Raw genomic sequence first — 23615 nt, 5'->3', positions numbered from 1 at the left:
ATTGTCCCCTTTCACAGTGACTGGCAGTTGCTTAGCGCTGGACTGATGGTTTCCTCTGCAGTCTCAGTGTTGAATTGCCCCGGTCCTCGCCAGAGACCCTTCATTGAGAACCGGCTCTCTGGCTGCATAGTTTTTTGTTTTACATTCACCGCACGCGGTGCTTTTGCACTACTGCTCTGTTGTGGTTGCAAATACCCTGATCTGGCAGTACACAGCAAAAAAAGGTCTCTCTTAACTAGTGTTTTAGTCGTATACTGAGACTTCAAATCTTACTTTTTTCTCTCAAGTAGAAAATGTTAGCTTATTTTAAGTTACTGTTCACTTGACAAGTGAAATTGTCTTGATTGAGTGAAACTGTCTCTCCTCATTGGTGATATTTTTGTCTTATTTAGGGAAAAAAGTAATACAATTAAGATTTTAAGTCTAAATATGATAAATATTTTTATTTTTTGCAGCATAACTAGACTACACATTTGAGAGCTTAACAGCGATAGCTCAAGTCTTTAGCAAGAAATGCACAGCACATGCATTTCATTACATTAATTCGACAGGCACTCACACCCGGAGTAACTTGCAAAACAAAGTGCATTCAAACAAAGTTCACTCAAAATAGCTTGGGATTCAGTCGCAGAATAAATGAGTCCTTCGGCGGTAATGAGGTTATCAGCAGGAGACGTGAAGAAAATATGGTGGGATTCCAGGAGGCACTATAACAGGGAGAAAAGTAGCGAATGGTGGTATCCCATGCAAACTTCACCACAGATCTGTGGAGGAAGGAACACTGCCAGAGGAGCAATAGCCTTGGTCCATGTGGACAGGTGTGGGGATTTACTGAAGAGAAATTAATTTCATTTAATGTATTTATTTAACTCCTATCTATCCAGGAAGTCCACTGAACCTGAAAATCTCGAAGGAGACCTGGCCAAGATAGTACATCATTCGGTTCAATTCAACACATCATTAAACAGAGCAAAATTGCACTTTTCAGTTACAGTCTTTTATCATGGCTTTGAAATGGCTGAACCTGTTCCACATAATAAACTGTTTTGCAGTGAGGCAAATAGGAAGAATAGGGTTGTATAGGATGAGGACTTTAAATGAGTGTACATTCAGATCATGTAACAAGGAAAGCCACAGTTCACTAAGGGGTGACTGATATTAATTTATTTAATATAAGTAGTTGTGTAGTCTGATAGCCCAAAGCTGGCCTACCTTTACAGTATTGTGTGTAATATGATTGTGATACTATAGGTGTGTTTGCTCACTGGTGGGGGATTGAAACAAAATATATTTTTTGGGATTTTCTTTCTTCTCTTCTTTATTTAAAGTGGGCATATACTGTACTGTGCTTCATATGGAGCAAAGGGTGAATTGCTAGGAAACTAATTATTTAGATAAGCAAATACAATACCATTTTTTACATTCAGATGAACACCCACACTTAAACTGGTGGCAAACTAGTTGTGTTATGTATAGTAACACTACACTTTAATAAGAGGATGTGCTGTTCTTATTCAGCCTTCGAATCTTGGCTGGGTCTTGAAAATTGAGCAAAGCATTAATTTACTTAAGCCTGTCATCCACCGTATTATCAAAAAGATACTCTGTGGATATTTTGGTAATGCATTATAAGTGGTGCTAGTCAAAAAAATATTTGTACTGCAAAGCTGGCTTGCCACAAAACCACCAGCTCAATGCAGGACCATGCGTAGTCACGCAAGGAAAGAATGGGGAAGGCTAAATGTCCGTCATTGAGACACAAACAATGTATTACTGACGCTCATTTGGAGAAAACCACACAGATCATGTAGCCAGTGTAATTGTATATAGCTTAGTGCTGCTGGTGCTCTTTGCTGTGAGAGTTTTTTTCTCAATCTGTCCAATGAGTTCTAATGTTTGTAGGGTGTCAGAACTTCTGTGCAGGTTGCCCAAGATCTGGTGAAGACTCCTGACCATGCCAGCGTCTATGTGAATGATGTTGTAACAGGCTTTAGCGATACCCAGGAAGCTAACCAGTCTTACCCGCTTTTCAATTTCAGCCACAATTTACCTTAATAGGATGAGTCACCCAGCAAACCATGTAGGTTTGCTGTAGTTTTGCAAGTCAAATTATTTTGTACATCAATAAATACTAAAACAAAACCACACTTGATGAATCAAGTGATTCGGGGATGGATTGGGACCCCTTGCATACAGTAAGGCCCAACTGTTGGGTACGGTTTAGTTTTGTTTCCTCTGGCTCTGGCTTGAGGTATGTTGCAGAAGTTGTCAGGATCTAAAGACCGTTGCACTCTAGTTATAAGTAACAGAATAACCCCTGCATTCTCTCAGAGCGATGTTAAAAAGTCCTGAAAGCGGGAGATTTTGGGAGGGCGTACATCTCGTCGAAAGTCGGACGGTGCTAAAGCCGCCCGGAGTGGCAGCTCTAGTAAGCCCCTTTCGGGCAGCGAACATTCTTTCTCCGCTCCTTTCCCATGTGCCCACTCGGCTCAGACAAAGTGCCCTTTGTACGGACGCGGCCCTTGGCTGCCGCGCACGAAGCTTTGGAGCTCGTTTGAACGATGGGATTTTCATTTCCATCCCTCCCTTTTCGTGCCTGGTCTCCCTTTCACTCGACCATATTGAGCGCCCATCTCCCTAGCAACTGAAAAAAAAACCCAACTGCAGTGGCTTGAATATGCCTGTTTATTTCACAATGTAGTGCAGTTTAAACTGTTGCTATTAACTCTGAAATTATATTCTTTATTGCAGTGCATTATTATCAGTGCAAATCTTAGCACCATTGCCCAGGGGAACTAGGTCTTTTCAGACCTCAATCCAGATATCTCCTGAGACCTCAAATAACTTTTTCCCCCACCAGCATTTTTTGTCTTCTGTTGTTTTGCCCTCCAAAGTGTACTTAATCCTGTTGGTCTGTGAAATGACAGTCTGTGAAGCCTGCCACTTATATTTGTGTCTGGCAGCGAAAACCTCACTATTGTTATTGATAACAAGCAGTGTGAAGCCAGAATGTCTATGCACTAGCAATTATGCAAAATACCATAGAGTTGATGCGTCTCCCAGGTTAAGCTGTCAAGACACCAGGTATAACAGAATCCAGTAGTTCTGCAAACAGTTTGGCACGTTCAGCAATCACCAAAATGATCTACTATCTACTTTTTTGTCTACCTGTAAATTGTGTGTGTTGTGGGCATTGCTCTTACACAACCAGCTGGTCAATGTTACCATGATATCATCACCAAGGAAGGGCGGGTTTTAGTTTGCAGGATCCCACCCTGTTCTGTGTGTAAAAGTACCTCAAGCCGATTGGTCCCCTGCAGGAGGTGCATTCTGGTCTGTATCCTCCCAAATTGAAGAAAGATGTTATTGTGAAGGACAAGCCTACAAATTTTATTAGGCACTCAATATTAGGGAGAAAAATTAATAATTAGTATTAAAATGAATATTTGAACATTTTATTTAAAAATTGGAGTAATTCCATGTATACTTCCACCGACAATATTATACCGTATTTCCAGCTGGTGCTTTCTGGTGATGACAGTGCACAGTGAACCTTGGATGGGAGTGAACCTTGGGGATGATGGAATTCGATTGGGTGGAAAGGGACTTTTTGTCTAGGATATTTACTCTAGCATATTTAATTGAAACCCGTACATGACTGAAACCAGTGAGATGGCTAGCTGTCAATCACAGTGGTGTGCTTGTATCTCCATTTATGACATTGTTTGCTGTTTTTTCCATAATTCTGGTAGAGGTGCTAAAATTCAGCCTGCTTTACATATTTTTAACGAATGATTAGTTCACTGAGCTTGATTTCATGAGCATCCGGGTCACCGCTTGAAACAGAACTGAGTGGATATAATGGCTCTTTTTTGAAGGGAGTAGAGTACTTGTACCATTATGCATAAACTGTAGCTTATTATCACATGCCCTGTTTCTGGATGCCGTGAATAGACTTGTGAATGAGTCCGCACTTCTAATACAGTGCCCACAGCCCTGTCGCCGTGTCCATCGCTCGAGATGCACTTCGCAGGCTCTGCAGTGGGAAAGTTGTATTTATATATCATCAGTACTGAGCGCTGCGGGTCTTTTTTCAAGAGCACTGATGCTTGACTAAATATTCAAATTAGAAGACAAGAGAGAAGGAAAGCAAAGCCCCTCTTGTGAAGAATGAACAGTTTGTGAAGCACTTCCTAATTGTTAATGAGGGGGCCGGGGGCTGGTTGCCAAGCGTCCCCGTGGACCAATGGCGAGGGGGAACTGTTTGGCCTGGAGGGAGGGCACTGGCAGGGGGAAAGACTGGGTCCCCCTTTACCTGGGTCTCATTGCTTGCAGTGGGGGACGGAGTGCGGCCGTTGGTCTTGTCGAACCGGGGATGAATGTCTAGCTCCGCTTTGGCTGCAGAGGGGCCAGTATAGCTCTCCTCCTACCCACCCGCCCCCACCCGTACCCCCCTCAGCTCTGCTGTCCATTGGTTTGATGTCTTCCACCAAGGAGGAGAATGACTCCAAGGCGCAGGAGAAGGCTCAGGAGAAGGCGGAGGCGGCGGTAAAAATTCCTCCTCCTCCGGCCGCGAAGCAGCCCCCGCCCGCCGCCAAGGCCCCCCCGGCCCCCGCGACCATGAACGGGTACGGGGACGAGGGCAAGACTCGCAGCCGGACGGCCGTCATCTGCTACCAGGCAGTGAGCCGGAGTATTTTCCCTTTCCTAGTCTCCCCGGCGGCCGAGCGCATCCGCTTCATGCTGGGGGAGGACGACGACGGCCCCCCGCCCCCCCAGCTCTTCACCGAGCTGGACGAGCTGCTGTCCGTGGATGGCCAGGAGATGGAGTGGAAGGAAACGGCAAGGTGAGCGCTGAAACAAACCACCCACGCATGCACACACACAAACGTCTTCATGTGGTAAATATACCACCCACTCACGCACACACACACACAGACATACACACGCACAGACAAACTCCTCCATATGATAAATATACCACACACACACACCCACAGAGCCATGCACATACACATGCACATGCAGATGCACACACAAGCACACACAAACACACACACACACACACACACACACACACACAGGCAGGCAAGTGCACACACTCACACACATGCATCATGCATATGGAAAATATACCTTACACTCACTAACTTACGCATGCGCACATGCACACACCCACACACCCACACACCCACACACACACGCACACAGTAAGATTCCCTTAGTTTGAAGACACTGAGAGAAGTTTTGACAGCAGCCTAAGACAGCAGAAGGCATAGCCTAGACAACGCTAGTCTGGACTTGATGGGATTCGGAAGCAGGCTGGTTGCCATGTGGTGATAAAATCACATGCTAAAAATGATTAGACTCCTAAAACAAACACAGACTCCACTCAGACTTGTTTAAAAAGCTGTTCCTTTAATCTGATGGAATAATTTCACATTTATTTGGATAACAATGTTTACCCATTGCTTGTTTATTATTTAGCATTTTCTACATTGTTGAAATGGCCTGAACATCAACTATCTTAATCTACATATATGGCCTTCAGGATATAGCAACAGATTTTAGATGTGTAGGACATGTTACAAAATAACAGTGATGTTTCACAATTTGGATTGTATGTATGTAATTCCCAAAAATATAAAGTTCCAAATGGTTATTATTTGAGTACTGGATAAAAGTATTATGTTATTATCTTCCCGGAGCCCTCTTAAAAGACCTCAAGAAGTGGTGAACAGATCTTTTCATTAACTGCACTTTTGGCTTCTTGCCATGTGCTTGCTCGTGTCAGAATGCCAAAATAGACGCTTCAATGGGACAGTGTCCTCAAATGCTATTTTTAAACTTGGCCACCATCCTTACCGAAAACATTGTTAAATGAATTATGAATTATGATTTTCTTTTTAGCACTTTTATTTTAGGTAGTAACTGAAAACAGTTAATACTGTTTCCCCTGATAAACTTCTCATTGCTTGTTCGGCTTGAATGGAACCAGTTAATGAACATCCTCCTCTGACTTGAATAACAGGTGGTTGTAGAGAGCAATTGGCTTCAAATAGCGGAGAAAGTTTGTTCTGTCTCTTATTTTAGGTCCTTCGTGTTTTTATCTGTCCTAATTTGAACTTTTAAATTTAAAGTACACTCATTCATACTATCATGATCACTACCAATTGCTATCATTATTGTAATTATATTGGAAAACATTACAGCTTTGTTTCTGTTGGTGTTCTGAAACTGTAGAATGATTGGTTATGAGTAACCTTCCAACAGTGCAAAAAAGGCTACAAGTGCATATATTGGGTTTTGCGATAACTTATTTAACAGTCAAGTGCAGCAATGTTCAAAGGCAGTGCTCTGAGTTTCACTTCAGTGAGAAAGTTCAGAGATTCAGAAGTTGTACTTTATGAGAAGCTACATCAGTGGAATGAAGAAAGAGCATTCTGAAGCCTGGAGCATCCTGAAGTCATGGTTGAGACCTACTGGTACGACTGGTACAGAGAAGAGTACACTCTGTACAGCCCTCATTTGAATCAGCACCATTTTGGATGTGATGCAGCTTCACCCCTCCTCCCCCCCAACCCCCAAGCACAGAGCTGTGAAACAAGACCAAAGTTTGTTCTTCGTGGAGGAAGTTTTTTGTCATTTGGTGATATAATAATAGCATTGATGCACAGGCCTACAGTGATTGAGATGCAACAAAAAGTAAAAGGGTCATAGGAAGTTATTTAAAAGGGAGAAATGTATTGCAAAATTATCAGTGGTTTGAAGTGACGTCATGGATACTCTCTGGAAATTTATTTCAAGGTGTACTGTGTATGCATATGTTCAGTTTAAGAATATGTTAGGAAACATCTAAGGAAGACGTGTGAGAATGTGTGTGTGTGTGTGTGTGCGCGCGTGTGTCTGTGTGACTGTCTGTCAGCAATGTCTGTGTGTATCTGTCGTATATGCAACTATGGAATGTTATATTTAGCCCACATTGTTCTTCTAGAGATAAATGACTTGCTTGGTAACATACACAAATAAAGGTGTCAGATATGTGGGTCCACTCCGAATTTACATTATTCTCCTTCTTCTTCTAGTGAGTAGATTGGAGCTAGTCCACCTGTTACTGAGGGTGTGGAAACTGAAACCGCAGCAGAATGGCAGTGAGGATAGCAGTGAGCCTATAGCCCGATAGCTGTGGTATGGGGAACAGTAAGTGCTTCACGTATTTACCTTCAGTCTCATGAGGCCTTTTTCTCGTCCTGCAGGTGGATCAAGTTTGAGGAGAAGGTGGAGAAGGGCGGAGAGCGGTGGAGCAAGCCCCACGTGGCCACGTTGTCCTTACACAGCCTGTTCGAGCTGCGGACGTGCATAGAGAAAGGGACCATCTTGCTGGACCTGGAGGCATCGACGCTCCCCCAGGTTGTGGGTAGGTACCGGCAGGTGAAGGATTCAGCTCCTGAAGTCGCTGCCTCTCTTCACGTCCCTGCTGGGAAACTACAGCAGGGGGTTGGGATGGGGTGGCTGCGTTGTGATTGGCTGAGCTGGAAAAAACCCAGTGCTCAGGACTGGAATAATGTCTGTCCTTGCAGAATTGCGCCGGGGGCCAGGCTTGTCATGTGACACACTGGCCTTTGCGGCTCTCAGGGGCCGGGGTATTTACTTAGTGTCAGACCGCTCCTTGTGTCATGTCGTATTTATAGAGGCATTCAGTGCGTCTATATTCATCCCCCTCACTGTTGAGGTTGTGTGGATATCCAGATGGTTGAATCCGTTGAGCTCAGGGAAAAATGTTCTCTTATGCAATAGCTGGGACTACAACACAACAAGTTCAGGTGTTTAATTATAAAATCACCTTTTTTTTGTAATCCGTAGAACAATTGTAATGGGCCTAGATGAAATTTTTGAAGACATACCTGCAATTTATTGGCAGTCTGTATATACAGAACATCTGCTAAGTTTAATTATAAAGAGAACAGAGAATGCACCCTCTAGCAATATGCCTGTGACCAGGGATTAGCGTGACAGTTAAAGACTAAATTTATCTCTGCTGCCAGTTAAGACAAGCAAGCATTCTCTATCAATTCCTTCTGCGGTGGTAATTAATATCAACAGCAATGCATATGGTCCTACTGGAGTCAAACTGAACCATTATGGCGTGGAAATATTAATCTGGACTAATTTTTGGAATCAAGTGGACACTGGTGAACCTTTCATTGAGGAAACTGAATTGAAAGATTCACATAAAGGCCATTTATGTTTGTACCGTTCAGACAAGAGCCTAAGGGGCCATAACCTTACATTGAGGTTCCAGACCCTCTTTCACAAATAGATCTTTGTTCAAAATGTACGGGGCGGACCGTCTGGATACCTGCATCAGAGTCTTGGTGTAACCATAGACTGCAATTAAGACTTCTTATTCCCATTGATAACGACTTAAAATCTATTTTTAATATCATATAAAGGTGTGGGAGCAGCACTGTTTCAATTAGGCTATTTAAAAACATGATGTAAAAATAAATGAAAAATGAATGTGTGGAAGAAAATTATGCACCAGTAGTAGTTGTGCTCGGTGTGCTTTAGTTAAATTTGCCATTGAGACTATAAATGAAATACATTGTATGGCAAACGTTTTATTTTAATTCATTGTCTTTGGCTTGTGTGACTTAAAGGTAATGATACATTCAGTATCAATTTCTTTGGTCTAACATTGAATATCATATATTTACTGACAGTAAAGTCAGTAAATATATGATTTTCAATGTTAGACAAAGAAAATGTATGGACAGACATAAGACAATTACATAACCCAATGCCCAAAGACACACAAATATATAATACTATATACAATACCATAGTGGCATTGGTTTGAATAACTTGTCTCTTTGTTATTGACATAGTGCTTCTCTTTGGTGTATAATATGTTTTATTGAAGCTTTAAACAATGACACCGCAAAGCTAACAGCAGTTAGAACTCTATAAGCTCTTGCAGTGTTAGCGATAACTGTGAAAACCACCGCCTCTACTGTATGCCTCACTCTCCTTTATTCTCTCTCTTCCTCTCTCTCTCTCTCTCTCCCTCCCTCCCTCCCTCTCTCCTCCCACTCTGTGCAGAGATGATCACTGACAGTCAGATTGACAACGGTTTGCTGAAAGCCGACCTGAAGGACAAGGTGATGTACACCTTGCTGCGCAAGCACAGGCACCAGACCAAGAAGTCGAACCTGCGGTCACTGGCCGACATCGGCAAGACGGTCTCCAGTGCAAGTAGGCTGTTTTCCAACCAGGATAATGGTAATGCAGGTGCCAGTTTGGTGCAGTCTTCTTATTTCTCATTCATAGTCATTTTTTCTTTCATATTTTTTTTTTCCTATTCTCATCAGTTTTTGACATTTCCATTCCCTTTGTCTTGGAAAATAACCAGATATGCCTCAGCATTTTTATATGGAGGCCACGGTCACCTCAGTTTTTGATTTTTCTTCATCATCTTCTAAGATAAGCTCCCAGAAAAGCATTTTTAAGCAAACTCCGCCCCCACAAACAGAAACAGAACACTTAAAATAAACTATAGATTAGATTTCCCCATAGTTTCTCCATCCAATCCATGGCAATCTTTTGAATGGTGCTTCCAGCTAAAATGGTGCATATTATTCCTAAATTAAGTGATGAACCTCATCTAATCTGATGCTATCCCCTGGGGGAACAATTTATTGGTCATCCAGAGAGGATGTGTTGTATGCCCCACTCTGACTCCCCTGCTTGACAAGATGCTTAGGGTTTGCCTAAGCCAAATGGATACAGGCAATGTAAAGTTAATGAAACAATAATCAAGTGTCTCTATTGTTAGCAACATTTTTAGAACAGTACTTACTAAAGATAGCAACCACTTAAATTCTGGATGTTGCTTCACTTGAAGTGTGTAAACTGGTTTAACGGTTGCCTGAGCCTTGCTCTGGTGGTAATTCTCTTCAGTCTTTGTTGTGGTGCGATTCATATGCACTGAAGTTTTCACTCGACATCCTAGAGGCTTTTTTTTTGTTGACCATTCTCAAAATAATTTATCTAATTTTGACTCAGATAAAAAGATTACGTGAACTGGAACCCCAGTAGTAGTAGTAGTAAAACAAACACAAACCTTGTGTTATGCCACCCTACACTTAAAGTGCCTTTTTGTTTTTGTTTTGTGTCAGGCATGTTGAGTCACACCAGTAGTATTAGGTTTCTTCCTGCTTACCTTTGAAAGGTCCTCTTTTTTTATCTCACCATTGCATGATTCTGAGATTGAATGCAATGGAGGCAAAAAAATCCACAAACATAATTTGAATCATAATTCCAGACATATCGATAAATTGTCTTTCGGTTCTGAGAAATCACTGAAAGTTGAAATACACGAATGCCTTAAATCATCTGTGAAATCACACAATTTACAATGGCAGTATATATCTTATTCTTAAAATATATTGAAAAATATAATTTTCCTTTATTGTCAATATAATTTTTTTTTACAACCAATATAATATTACTAATAGCAGTCCTTTGCTTTTGGCAAATTGAGTTATTTACCAGCAGTTTTTTTTTTTTGTTGCTGTTGATTTTTGATGGAAAAAGATCAACTCAGATAGAAAATCAGTGTTGGTATAACCATAATCTCTAAGCAACATTGCACATGTATTTATACTGTATGTTATCGTGTCTGATGAAAGCGAACTGGAAAAGTAAACTGGAAGGATATCTATTGTCTGTCATAGCAACTTATCAGATATAATGATTACATGCTAATTGTTAGCTTCTGTAGAATACATTTTTAACTGTTTTAGGTACCTAGTTGCTAAAACTAGCTGTGCAGATTACTTTGCAGAAGGATAACATGCTTTCTTTATGAGTTGATCTTTCTCCTTTATTTATTATGTGATAACTGGACATGTTTCATGTTCATTCACTTTATTTTGATCTCATCACTGAAGTGGATTTGTGTTTGCTAAACAGTGTGCAGTGTGCAGCTTTATGGCGTTGATAAGGAAATACAGCTCCTATGTGCCATGCAATCAGAAATAAATAATCTGGTCTGTTCATTAATAGTCCAAAGTGCTTTGTATACCCAATAAACTATGGGTATATCTGATGTATTGCCATTGTAACATTGTAATATGGTTGACAGTTAGCCAAGTGTCCATATCAGAGAATGTCTACTACTTGATAAAGAAGTTTCACAAGTATTGGACTATTATGTGCAAATAAATGCAATCATGCAGTCTTTTGCAATTGCTGTGCATAAAAGACTCAAAAGTCAAGGACAGATTTTGATCGAATCCAGGAAAATGGACAAAACCCTTCACGCAAATGGTTAAAAAGTAAACTTAATGCCATTTGAGCCAATTGAAAGTGGTTGAAAAGAACAATGCAAAACCAATACATCCATCCATTTCAGTAAGCCTGTCTCTCTTAAACAGTGGGGTGAAATGAAGTACTTCCTTTTTGCGCCGTACAGCTTGCACTGTACTTCCTGTGTGAACTGATTGCCTTTTGGCGGCATCAATCAGAGCACTAACAGTGTATGCCTGACCACCACTGTGGTTCTGCTTTGGGGCTCTCTCTCTTTCTCAACACTCTCTCTCCTTCCTTCCTTCCTTCCATCCTTCCTTGCTTCCTCCCTTCCTTCCTTGCGTCCTTCTCTTCCTGCGGCCTGGCTCTGCAACCCGTTTCTGCCACTAAAGCACGTAGTCCGCTTGAAAACTCTGTGCCTTGCCTAACGGTGCGTGCTTCAGAAGAGGAGCTCCACGTCCCGAGGAGCCCCAGCATGGGATGGCTTAGTAAGTCCTCAAGAGGCGTGGCCCCCGTCTGTGCCACCTGTCTCGGACCTGCCCCACCCCCATTTGTTTTTCTCCCTCCTGAAAACATCCCTCCTCCAGCTCTGAGGAGTACCGTTTTGGAATAGGGTCTGTGGATTAACAACAACAGCAGCACCTGTAGTTTAACGGTCATCAAAGTAGCAGTCATTTAAAAAATTCTTCTTGGGTTTTTTCTCTCTGTGATCCAGAAATTTCTACATTTGAATTGGCTGCATAAAGACAGGGTCGTTTTGGGAGTTGAACCTTGGATGCTTTTCCCCTAAGTTAGCGCCCTACTGCTTAGCTACATTTGTCAGCTATGTGCAAATGCCTGGAGGTTGAGGTACACCTGCTTCTTAGAACATAGACAGACATGGCAGACCAGCCAGGACATTTAAAATATAAATCTTTTGACTCATTTTTTTTATCAGATGTTATATAACATGCTTGTTAATTCATTTGTGCGCACAGGCACACGCGCACACGCAAATTATATATATTTTTTTTCCATGAATGGCTGTTTCTAAAGAACTTTAAAAGAGAAAACGTTTTTCTCATGACTGCATCAAACTGACAAACCACAACATTATCCAAGATTTCCCGCGAAACTGGTCAAAAAAGATGATTTTTAAAATTATACACAACAGTGGCATCAGATTAATCACACTCTTCTGATTTTGCTCTGAACCTCATGGCAACTGTATACTTGACAGCTTTACAGATGTGGATCTGGTTAAAACCTCTGAATGCAGGTACCCAATTGGGAATGCCACCTTGCTGGCCACATGCTTCTTTAATTGCACCAAATGTTTTTTTGAGTGAGAGGATTGCTTGAGGGAATTTGAAGGGCAGCAGAGTTATTTTCAGCTGGAGCATAAAGGAGAATTTAAAGTGTAAGGTATTCCCATCTCACGCACAGGTAGGTTAGTGGACCACCATTCCCACTACTCTTTACCATGCTGTGGCAATTAAAATGCTTGAATTTAAGGTCATTCTGTTTAATCATGATACACACGTCACACATTCTGCAGCAGGCTCAGCCCAGTCTGAAACAATCTAAAGTGCCTCACCTAGATTTGAAGTCCAGACAGACTCACCTGAGACCTCCAAGGTAGCAGTCGAGTCAGCCAAAATTTTAGTGACAGTTCACACAAGTCTTCTTGAAAGCACAGTTCAAGCGTCTAGCCACCCAGGGAAGGGCAAGTGTATTTTGGGGCTTTTGTAAAGAGAGGGGTATTAGAACAGTGTGCACAGTGCACAGGGCAGCTGCCTTAGTCCCCGTATCTGCTGATGCAGGTCCTTTTAAGGTTTGCTTCCACTTGAAGCATTGTGTAGTAGGACATAATCCTCTATTAAGCATGGCCAAACAAGGTGTTTTCCCAATGTAAGGCAGTAAACAGACATGGCTTTAATTTAGTCTGCTTCTATTTCTCTCCTGTTCTGCATTCCGAATCATTTGGGCCACTGTAGTTTCTGGGATTTAATTTTTCCATTACTTTCCATCAGCTTTTTTTTGGTGTGATGCTTGAGTCAGGGTTAACCGTTTGAGGTGTTTCATCTTCGTAGGCAGCCCAGCAACCACCCCTCGGAATCTGACGTCCAGCAGCTTGAATGACATCTCTGACAAACCTGAGAAAGATCAGGTGAGCTTGCTTTCATTACTTAAAGTTAGACTGTGGCGTGTAAACATCAGTGCGTCTTATCTTTGATTGTGGTTAAGCATCTATGGGTGAATCCGTTGAATTGCAGAATTTTTTCATTGTAATAGGACTCTACGTTATCAGGCACAGTCAGAAATTTCCAAGTTAAATAGAAGTTTTGTATTTCAAATGGATATGCAATTTAATTATGTATCAGGAAAGCTTTGTTAGAGCTGTCCAATAAAGTAAGGAAGTGGATCGATCAAATCATTGCATTGAATTGAACCAGTTGAATGACAGTATCAAGGCAGCTAGCCCGTGGATGTTAATTTTTTAAAAACCATCACACATATGCGCCATTCTCAAGGAATTACATTACCTTGCTGTCAAGCAGTATTGTTTTAGTTGAGTTTTGATTATAAATTGAACGTCCATTCCAGATGTCCTATATACTTATCCCGTTCTTCAGGTGACATATTTAAATATGTAAAATCTGCTGATTATTTCTGAAAACTGTAAAACCGCGAAGGGATTTGTGAGTCTGCCACTGATCTATACTGTGCGACTGTCAGGTGTCCTATTTTTAAAGTAACTGTGGTTATACTTGTGACTCATTTAAAACAACAACAAGACAGTGGTAAGCCAGGGGATTACAGAAGATACAGTGTGTAATTACGGATACGCTGACCTGTTCCATAATGGTTTTGCTCGTGTGTGCTGTGGATGTGCTAAAACTTGAATATGATTGGTCAGCCTATTGTCAGTGAGCAAAACGAACCACTAAGCACGCTCCTGGCAGTCAGATGAATTAATGCAATTGAATAACACAGCTGCCTCAAAATCCTCTGTTTCACACTGTGCTCCAGATTAAAGCCATAAACTGAATTTTGTTGTGATTGACTTATCAATATTTTGAGAGGCCAGATAAGGAAAATATGTTTCTGTTTTCTTTATGTAAATATCTGTAAAAAAGCTCCTCGTAAGCCTGGTAAGTGGGTGGACACATATTACTTACAGCTGTCAATCATCCTACAATACAGTGAACTTGAAATAATGCAGATATTCACTCTAGTTCTGTCCTTGGGGCTTGACTTTGCAGATAAATTCAAGTACATTTAACTGTTTCGTGAGACCATAGCACTATCTTTAACTCGATGATTCATGCTTGGAAACTAATTAAGGCTCTGGTGGGTTAACGGAGGAAATTGCTGGTGGGTTTTGGATGAGAGCAGCTTGCTTTCTGCTGAGGGTGGACGGCTTTTCTCTTCGCTGTGTCTAACAATGTCTGATCTGGAAAGCATCGGGTTTATCGTGTCATACTTTTCTGGTGACGAACCTCACGCTATAACTTTCACATAATTGCTACTTTAAACCGGAATAAGTGCAAGCCTATTTGAGTTTGCTGGGTCTAGAGACCTAGAGTCAGAGAGTTATAAATATAAACTCTTAAACAGAGATGCTTGCCAAGAGTGTCTCTGCTTGCCAAAAGTAATGGTGGACCATCATTAGTCACGACTACCCTGAGTCCCAAAATGCACTAAAGGTATACCGTTGGCCTCTTACCATGAAATTGCCTATACCAGTAGTGAGGGAGAAATTAAATTCTTGTTCATTACATGTGGGGGGGGGGGGGGGTAAAGTTAGTCCTTTTAGTTGCTTGTTGTGCTTATATAATCTATATATGGCTGCTCCTCAATCTGGCAACCCTCCTCCAGCCCCAGAGAGGTTAATCCTTTCATGTTTGATCAAGGTCAGTGAAAGAAACATAATCTCACCCGTATTGTTTCCCATGAACATCTCATACTGTATTATCACTGATAGATTTTCAAACATGCGAACGCGATAAACCCTTGTTAATTATTTCACCTTCTGTCATCGTACTTTGCACACTTTTCCAGCGCCTGCATAAATAGGTCAAAGAAATCAGAGACAGCTGGAACTGAATGAGGACAATGCCGTCACATAAGAGTTACAAAAAGGCTTTTTTCCAAACTGCCTTTTTTTGAAGAGGCATCTAGAAACTTTAATGTGATTTATGTACACATCATTAACTATAAAGAATTATTTAAAGAGAAATATATTTACTATATATTTTCCAGACAAAATGGTGGAAAAAAAGGTTAAGTTGTCTTTTCTTGGATGATAAAAACATGTTGCAGTAAAAATATTTTCTAAAGTATTTTATTAAAATTAAAATCTTTTTTTGTCTCATGTCCCCTACAGGGAACAGCAATGAATTGCCTGGTCTTAGACAGATAAGGCATTCAAGTAGCCTTTTTTGTTGTGGGAGGTGGATACATGCCATTGCACTCAGATACGATGCCCTTGCGGACGTCAGTTCTGCTACAGCTGAACTGACGCTGAACGCTGTTTGGGCGAGAGCTCACTCTCGACACGTCTTGCTCGAATGAGTCGGCCACCAAAGTTGTAGTAAGAGGCAGCTGTCTTTCTGTGAGGGAGTGAGCACCGATTTATCTGGGTCAGGGAATCCCCCCCTCCCCTTCCACCCCCCCCTCCACCCCCCCATCAAATTGGGACAGTTAAAAGGTGAGCGGGCGACGGGATCCTTGCGCGTCACCAATGGGACAGATGCCCGAGTGGGCGAGAGCCCTGCCCCGTCGTTTCCGCTCTCGGGCCTGGTGATGATGTCATCCCTAGCTTAAAAAGCCCGGGGCTTTAAAGATTTAGAGATTACAGCAAAGGGGCACGAAAAGGTAATTTCACAATCAGACAGAACGATAAGGCGAAGGTAGGCTATAGGGGAGGCAGGGGAGCTGACAGAGGGGAGGGGACTGAGGCTTAGATAGAAATAAATATGTTTTTCCTGGTCTGTACCTAAGGGAATAAAGTGAACCTTGTAAAAGTAGTGTTGCAGCTTTAGAATCTACATCGGACGTCTGCCCAGACTTACAGACAGGAAGATGCAGCCATTTGTCGCTGTCTGATCTAACCCTGTTCCCCAGCTCTTACTCTTACACTTGTCCCATACCACCTAAGGCCTTGTGGGCTAGTGTGCTGGGCTGTCCTCTCCTTGTTGTACCAGAGAGACTCTCCTCCGGTCGTTTGTCCATTTTTCTGAGCAGAGGGCCTTTCAGCAGCTATGGCCAGTGTGGGTAAATGAATTATCCTTGATCAAATAAGTGAAATTGATAATTGGTGAGCCTTGACAGGAAGCCTTGTTCATTAGCATCTGTTCCATGACTGAATCGAGTTTAACCCCTTTCCGCTTCAAAAACACCAAGAACTGATGCCAAGAGCGCTATTTTTGTAAATGCTCTTGGCATCAGTATTTGTTATTTCTGAATAGATGGGCGGTTGAAGGTGCCTGGATGCCTTGCCTTCTTCACTGACCTTCTGGAGAGTACTGTACTTAAGTTTGAAATTTAACATTTGGCTACTTTGGGATAATTGTGTTGTACAGTTATTCCAGCACATTCAATTTTATTTAAATAACTGTGTACCTTATAAGATGCAACATTTTGCTTTTTTCGTATGTCTGATAGCTTTTTTTGAATGTAGAGTATTGGAAGATATCTGATTTAAACAATTAATGCAGTTTCACCATCACAGTACACACTCTGGCTAGAACGTCCATTAGGGGCGGGGATGCGGAGTTGAACATTTAACTAGCCAATTAGGAGGACGCTTATCCTAATTAGGTCTTTTGACTGGAATTCAAATGTTCAAGTGAAAGAATTGTTAGCAATATTGATGCTCAGAAATTTTTCTGAGCCAATACATGCAAGCACGTCAAAATCTAATAATAGCATCTTCAAAGAAAAATTCCATAATCACATACAAGGCCATCCATCAGATAAAAAATACCCCTTGTTTATTTACAGCAGTAAACAGCCTTGTTGTGTCAATAACACAGTACCAAAGGCTAATAAATTAAAAGCTGGATAATCATTACCTGCTGTTGTAGCACACCGGAGAATCAAGATATGATATGACATGATATATGGCCTTTTGGCTTTTTTATTTTTTATTATTTTTAACAATCCCCCCGGGCAAATTGTTTTAAGTTATAGACCTGTTGTTTTACTCTGTGCTCTTATTAATAATTACTGTTGCGCCTGTTCCTCCTGCAGTGATTCATTCTCATATATGCAGTCATGCTTGTTGAATATTTGATAATGATGAAAGCCTCAGGCTCGGTGTTATAAGCTGAACGAGTGTATCATGTATCAAGTCTTACAATAGCATTCCTCAAACCTACAGTGACAGGTTTTAAAATGTCCTTCTGTGATAACTAAGTAGTGCTCATAGCAGAATGTATGAATTGCCACTGGTTGAAGTTAAACACCGTTAAATGTTTCAGATTTATTTGTGGCTATTGTTATTTATAAAAGTGTTCAGTTTGATACATTTGTGGCAAATGGCACAGCATTTTTATGTGACTATAGCATTCCGAAAATACCCACAAATGCAGGACAGCACTCAGCAGTACTGACGGAGCTGCAGAGGCCTCATCCTGACAGACCGCTGTTGTTTTGAGCCTCACGATGTCAAACAAATTTTATCTGAAATTTTACTATGCACTCAGGTGGACTACAAATGTCACTTTAAAACTAGAGAAATGCACACCTGGTCCAATATACCAGTGAGGTGTAAACAGCCGGAGAAGTGTGATCTATATATGTTTTATATCTACAGTTTGTAATCTAGTGTACGCTAAATGTGAAGGGACTACATAAGGCTACTTGTGGTGGAATTCAATCAACATTTGTCCTTTATCTAAACTTTCTAGTAAATGCAAACATTACATTTTTTCTTCACAAAAAAAAACTATGTTAGTTACAGTGATCCCTGAATGAACTCTCCGAACTGTGTGAAGAAATAAAAGTTCTTGCTTTTAATTGTTAGTCAAAGTTAAGGACAATTCAGTGTCAAAAAAGGATGTGTTAATATCCAACACAGTTTTATGCTACTGCTGTGTTACTTTAAACACATTTGCCAAATTACTACTTATATGTTACACATTGTGTTACAAACGGAGACTTTTTAACACAGTGTTGAAGGTAACACAAAATGTCTTGTCCTTCACAGATGTGTTAAAGAAATGGACATTATGTGTTGTGTTTAACACATCTGTTTTGAGAGTATTGTTGATTAAATCTCAGCCTTAATGTGGTACATTTTGAATTATGTGAACTAACCTGAACAATTGTATTTTGATTCAGTATCTTTTGCCTCCTAATTTCAGATTAATTGACAGTTTACTCATGATTAACAGTGTAAATCATGGTTTTCAATGATGAATGTAAAAGCTTTGATATATGCACTTGTATAGTACATCTGAACTGCAGTTTACTGAACTGAACCCATCGCACAGTTTATTCCAGGGCCATCTTTGCATTATCATGTTTTTTTTTCCCAGAGCATTAGTGAGATACCTTATGCTCAAAGATCTGGATTATGTAACATGGTCTTATTTTTGAAGAAAGTGACATCACATGCTCGTCATGCATGACAACCTATAGCCATATTGGAAGGGGCAACAGACGCTGAAGGTTGTGTAGGGCTTCATGGCTAAGAACTTAATCAACTTGTCTCCTTACTGTCGTTCAGAGCTTGGCTCCTAATCTTTTTCAGTGACTAATGCACTACTAAAATTCATTTGGTTGTGTTGATGTGTGCATTGTGGACTCTCTCTGTGGTGAGTGACTGTGGAGAAGTTGTCTGATTCTTTTTTTAAAAACTTTATTATTTCAGTTTGCTTAATCACAGCTTTTAGTGATCAGATGCCTTGTGACATTCTCATCCAATGGAAACAGGTTCTATTAAAAATGACATTGAAAGCTGACCCACCTGCTAGTTGATCATTACACTGTCTATATCAGTATATAGCTCTATATGAAACAAGTTATTGTCAGAGGTGTGAATTTGTGAAATAACTGTAAAAACACTACTGCTGACAATTCCCAATTTGATTGTATTATATCATTTTTGGGTTAGATGCAGTACCTAATTATATTTATAGGCCTCTCAACTGCTGCATCCTGCATCTATAAGGAAGTGCTCAGAAAATCCCTTATTTTCTTATTTTCTTTATCTCCTACAGTTTTCCGGTACATTTTTTGCTCAGAGCTTAGGCCAGTTGTACTGTTTAAACTGTCGTAAAAATTCCACCACGGCGAGCTGAATTGCACCTTGACTCACGTCATTAAAATGGTTATTGACCAACTTTGTGGTGCTGAGTTGCTTGTTGTTGCCAAGTGTGTCCTTCAGACCTGTACTTTATGTGCCCGTCCAATGTAATGTTCTGTACCAGTTAAAACCAGGAGTAATCTCACTCTTCTTGAGATTGACCTGTTGTCCCAGCTAAAACTGCCCTTGATCACTGCTGAGTACACTACATACTGCCACAAGGCTATGTCTTTTTCACCTTTGAATGACAGCCAACACAGTAATAGGTCTTATGAACAATATCACTCACATCTTTATGACTGATTATGCATCATGGTTTTTGACAGTGTGAAGTTTACTTTATTAGCGATAAGGCTAATAACTGCCATCCTTGCAACTGAGCTTAATTCCTTTCAACTCGTTGATATCTCTTAATGGCATTGTTCTTAATAAACAAGTTAATATCGTCAAAGTTTTAACCATTTCGGAAAATGGATTGTATTTGATTAAAGCTAGTGTACTATAATATTCACATCTGTACCCATATAAATAACAAGCAGGATTTTCAAATCCCCTGTGGCCAAAAGGCTGCATTGGTTTTAAGGTTGACAAATTGTTTTAATAAATTGGAATTTACTGGAAAAGTCTGTGGTTAGGTTAGGCTAGTGTTCTTACTGTACCTCCTGTGAAGAAAACATGCAGAATTCAATGCAGTAGTTTATTAGCCTGATTCTAAGTGAGCAATGATGATCCGTAAAGACTATTCCTGGATGGTTATTCATCTTGTCACCCCTCTTGCAAAGACAGTTGTGGTCCTCTTCATTGAACCCTTCAGATTCTGTTTACAAGCGAGCACAAGTTATTCATGCTCTGGAATCTTGTACCTGTGTTAATCGTGCTGGTGAAAATCGGTGTCTCGACTGGTTCCTGTGTCGTCGGCTGACGTTCTCGTTTGGATCCTCTCTCTCTCTCTCTCTCATTTCACCCGTACTCAGCTGAAGAACAAGTTCATGAAGAAGCTGCCACGGGATGCTGAGGCCTCCAACGTCCTGGTGGGGGAGGTGGACTTCCTGGACAGTCCCTTCGTAGCGTTCGTCCGTCTGCAGCAGGCGGTTATGCTGGGGGCCCTGACAGAAGTCCCTGTTCCAACCAGGTACTGTAGAGGCCTAGTGAAACATCAGCAACTCTGCAAACAAACCTGATACTACATGATATCACCAGTTGTTTTTATCGTATATGTTCTTTCGAGCAAAATAAACCAGTGGCATTTTAAGAGGCTGTCATGCCAGTAAAGGTGCAGATTTTTTATTAGTTTTTCATCCTGAAAGCAAAAAAAGACCTAAACTCCCCACTTTAGGAGGTATCGATCAGTTAGAGACAATGTTTTTTGCATAATTAACATTTTCATTTATCCAGTCATTTAGTGGACTACCAATCCATACAGAATGGTCACATCATGTAGACTTACAGATCTTATGTCTTAAAATGACATACTTTTATCCAAATTAATTTTAGTGTATCATCATGTGGCTTAATTAACTCTTTAAATGAAATAGGATTGGCGATTTGCTTTAAAAAGGAATTAAAAATGAGTGACTTCACTGGGTCTTCGACTTGGAATATCAGCAGGTTGTGTGGATTATGTGATGCTGCAGGCATGAGATTCAAGGCTTCGCGACCACAGTTACCTCCATTTTTTAAGGGGACTGTTGGTCTGAAGTCACGCGACATGCCCACTGATTTATCCAAACTGAGGAGGCCTAATGAAGCAGCATTTGGATCACCAGTGCAAAATTCCCTCTTCCCTGTCCTTCTCTATCAGATTCCTGTTTATCCTGTTGGGGCCCAAAGGCAAAGCCAAGTCCTACCATGAAATTGGAAGGGCGATAGCCACCCTCATGTCTGATGAGGTAAGCACGGACCATTAGAAGCATGACCCCCCGGTCATGCTCGTACAGGAAACTCGTTCTTTCGAGGGTCTCCCCCTGACACTGGCTTCCTTGTATCTACACAGACTAAGTCATAACAGGATGGTCAAAACGGTCATGACCTAAACATGTTAGTGTGCTGTAATGTCATAACGTGGGACTCGCGTGTTAAAATTAAAACAATGGTAACCTTGTGCTACTGACCAATTTGTTGTACAAATTTATATGTCTTTCTTGGAGGATGTGATTCAGGGTTCTACATGCCAATATATTGCTACAGGGCGGTCTTATGACACATGCACCGGATATAAAGATTAAGATTGTAACTGCCATATTTGAAGTTTTACAGTGGGGTTAGATGTTAGAATGCCCTACATTCTGTTTACTTATCTTTAGTTATACTAACCTGGAAGCAGATTATAGGTCCAGTATGCTGTATATATATCTTCAGAATCTCAAGTCTTTCTATACTTAATCTCTTGATATGTTAAAGGCCTTTGGGAGTATTCAAAATATATTCAGTCCTTGACTAGGTTATTATTGTATACTATTGTACCAAATAGCTAATCTGACTGTCCTGTAGAGAAATCTGGCAAAGGATTTAACTGGCACAGCTGTTCTTCCCTGTGTTTTAAGGACTGCAGAACATTGCCCACAAGTGCTTCCGGTCCAGAGTATAAACACTCGAGCTATTAAGAAAAGTGACCCCACAAAAACAGGATTTCCTTAAGCAACTGTTCGGACTCACATTTAGTAACTTTCCTGAAAAACCCGTGCCTGATTTTGATCTTGAAAAGAATGTCCTGTTCGACCTTGAATGGGCAGGTACTTCTCATCCTGCCTAGGAAGGATTATGCAAGAGTTTTTGATTCAGTTCTGTCACAGGAGACAGTGTTGTACACACATTCTGCTCATGATGGCAGGAGCATGGGAAGTTCTGTTTGCGTGGCAGGGCTCTTATTTCTGTTTTTCTCTGCTCGGTCACATATGCAGAAATGCTATGCTGCTGTGGCTGCTCTGATAATGGCCGTCCTTGCTGTGTGCAGGTCTTCCATGACATTGCTTACAAGGCCAAGGACCGACAGGATCTCCTGGCCGGGATCGACGAGTTCTTGGATGAGGTCATCGTCCTGCCCCCCGGTGAATGGGATCCCGCCATCAGGATAGAGCCCCCCAAATCTCTGCCGTCGTCAGACAAACGGTGTGGTAAAATGTTCCCTAGTGGATGTAAAGCGTTGCTTTGTTAGAGTGTGGCTTTACCAGGCTGATGTGCTACTGTGATTCCTAATGCAACAAGGCAATGCCTAACTGGATTCCATAATCGTAACTACGTGGACCCTACCCTATGCAGACTGGAATTTTCTTGTTGAGCATGGTTGCCATCAAGGGCAAAGGTTCAGTTTGAATATTGAGGGGATTTAAATGCATAGACCCCAAGAACTGCAAATCTCTAGCAAGGTCTGGGGATATGCCCCAACAGAAGATATTTTTTTAAAAGAACAGCTGTGGAATGATCATTATTTATGGTGAATTCAGACTGCTGATCAGAATCACAACAGGAAATCCCCATCTTTTTTATATAAAATAATTTTTCTCATCGTGATATTTATTTGGGGGGGTGGTTATTTACCCTGCATTGTTATTACCCTGCTTTGTCTAACCCCCTACCCCACCCCCCCTCCACATACATAATGCCCTTGGTTGGCGTACCTGTTAAGAAATTGCATTGTTAGCAGTCAGCAAAGCGCGTGAGTAGTCACGGCGATCTTCGTTTGGCTCGTGTGGCCTCGCAGTAAATCCAGTAAAGGGGGGGGGGCAGGGGAGCGGTTAATTCAATGAATCATGTCATGTTCCCTGGCATTAGGTGAAGTGACAGCAGGCTGTCATGTCTGCCTGTCATTCAATCTGGGAGGTGGGCCCCGGGGCGGCATGTCCATCGCGTTCACCTTCCGGAGGGGGGTCAGCGGCCACCCCTCTGCAGCGCGTTGGTTTGGCCTTTAGGGCTCATTGAACAGTGTATCGGAGCGCGCGGTCTGGAAATGAAATATAAATAGCATTAGGTTCCGCATTAGGCAGAATCACAGATCACAGATTGGGGCCCT

At 41.3% G+C, this 23615-nt stretch overlaps 1 protein-coding gene across 9 annotated transcripts in view; it reads left to right on the top strand.

Annotated features, from left to right (window-relative positions):
• slc4a4a (solute carrier family 4 member 4a) overlaps window positions 1–23615 on the top strand; it is a 70783-nt gene that overhangs the window by 23896 nt on the left and 23272 nt on the right. For 4 of the 9 annotated variants that reach the window (XM_064296626.1, XM_064296627.1, XM_064296620.1 and 1 more), the window contains 7 exons: window positions 4712–4847; window positions 7257–7417; window positions 9103–9282; window positions 13383–13459; window positions 20581–20738; window positions 21408–21495; window positions 22560–22714. In XM_064296626.1, coding sequence (XP_064152696.1) covers window positions 4712–4847; window positions 7257–7417; window positions 9103–9282; window positions 13383–13459; window positions 20581–20738; window positions 21408–21495; window positions 22560–22714 — 955 coding nt within the window. Of the gene's footprint in view, window positions 1–4711; window positions 4848–7256; window positions 7418–9102; window positions 9283–11702; window positions 11799–13382; window positions 13460–20580; window positions 20739–21407; window positions 21496–22559; window positions 22715–23615 lie in introns of all 9 variants that reach the window. The other 5 variants (XM_064296624.1, XM_064296618.1, XM_064296619.1 and 2 more) reach the window with 2 other exon arrangements.

The sequence above is a fragment of the Anguilla rostrata genome, chromosome 10 (genome assembly GCF_018555375.3).
Source record: "Anguilla rostrata isolate EN2019 chromosome 10, ASM1855537v3, whole genome shotgun sequence".
Classification (NCBI taxonomy): Eukaryota; Metazoa; Chordata; class Actinopteri; order Anguilliformes; family Anguillidae; genus Anguilla; species Anguilla rostrata.
Note: the sequence above shows the minus strand (reverse complement) of the source record. Positions and strands in the feature narration are given on the sequence as shown.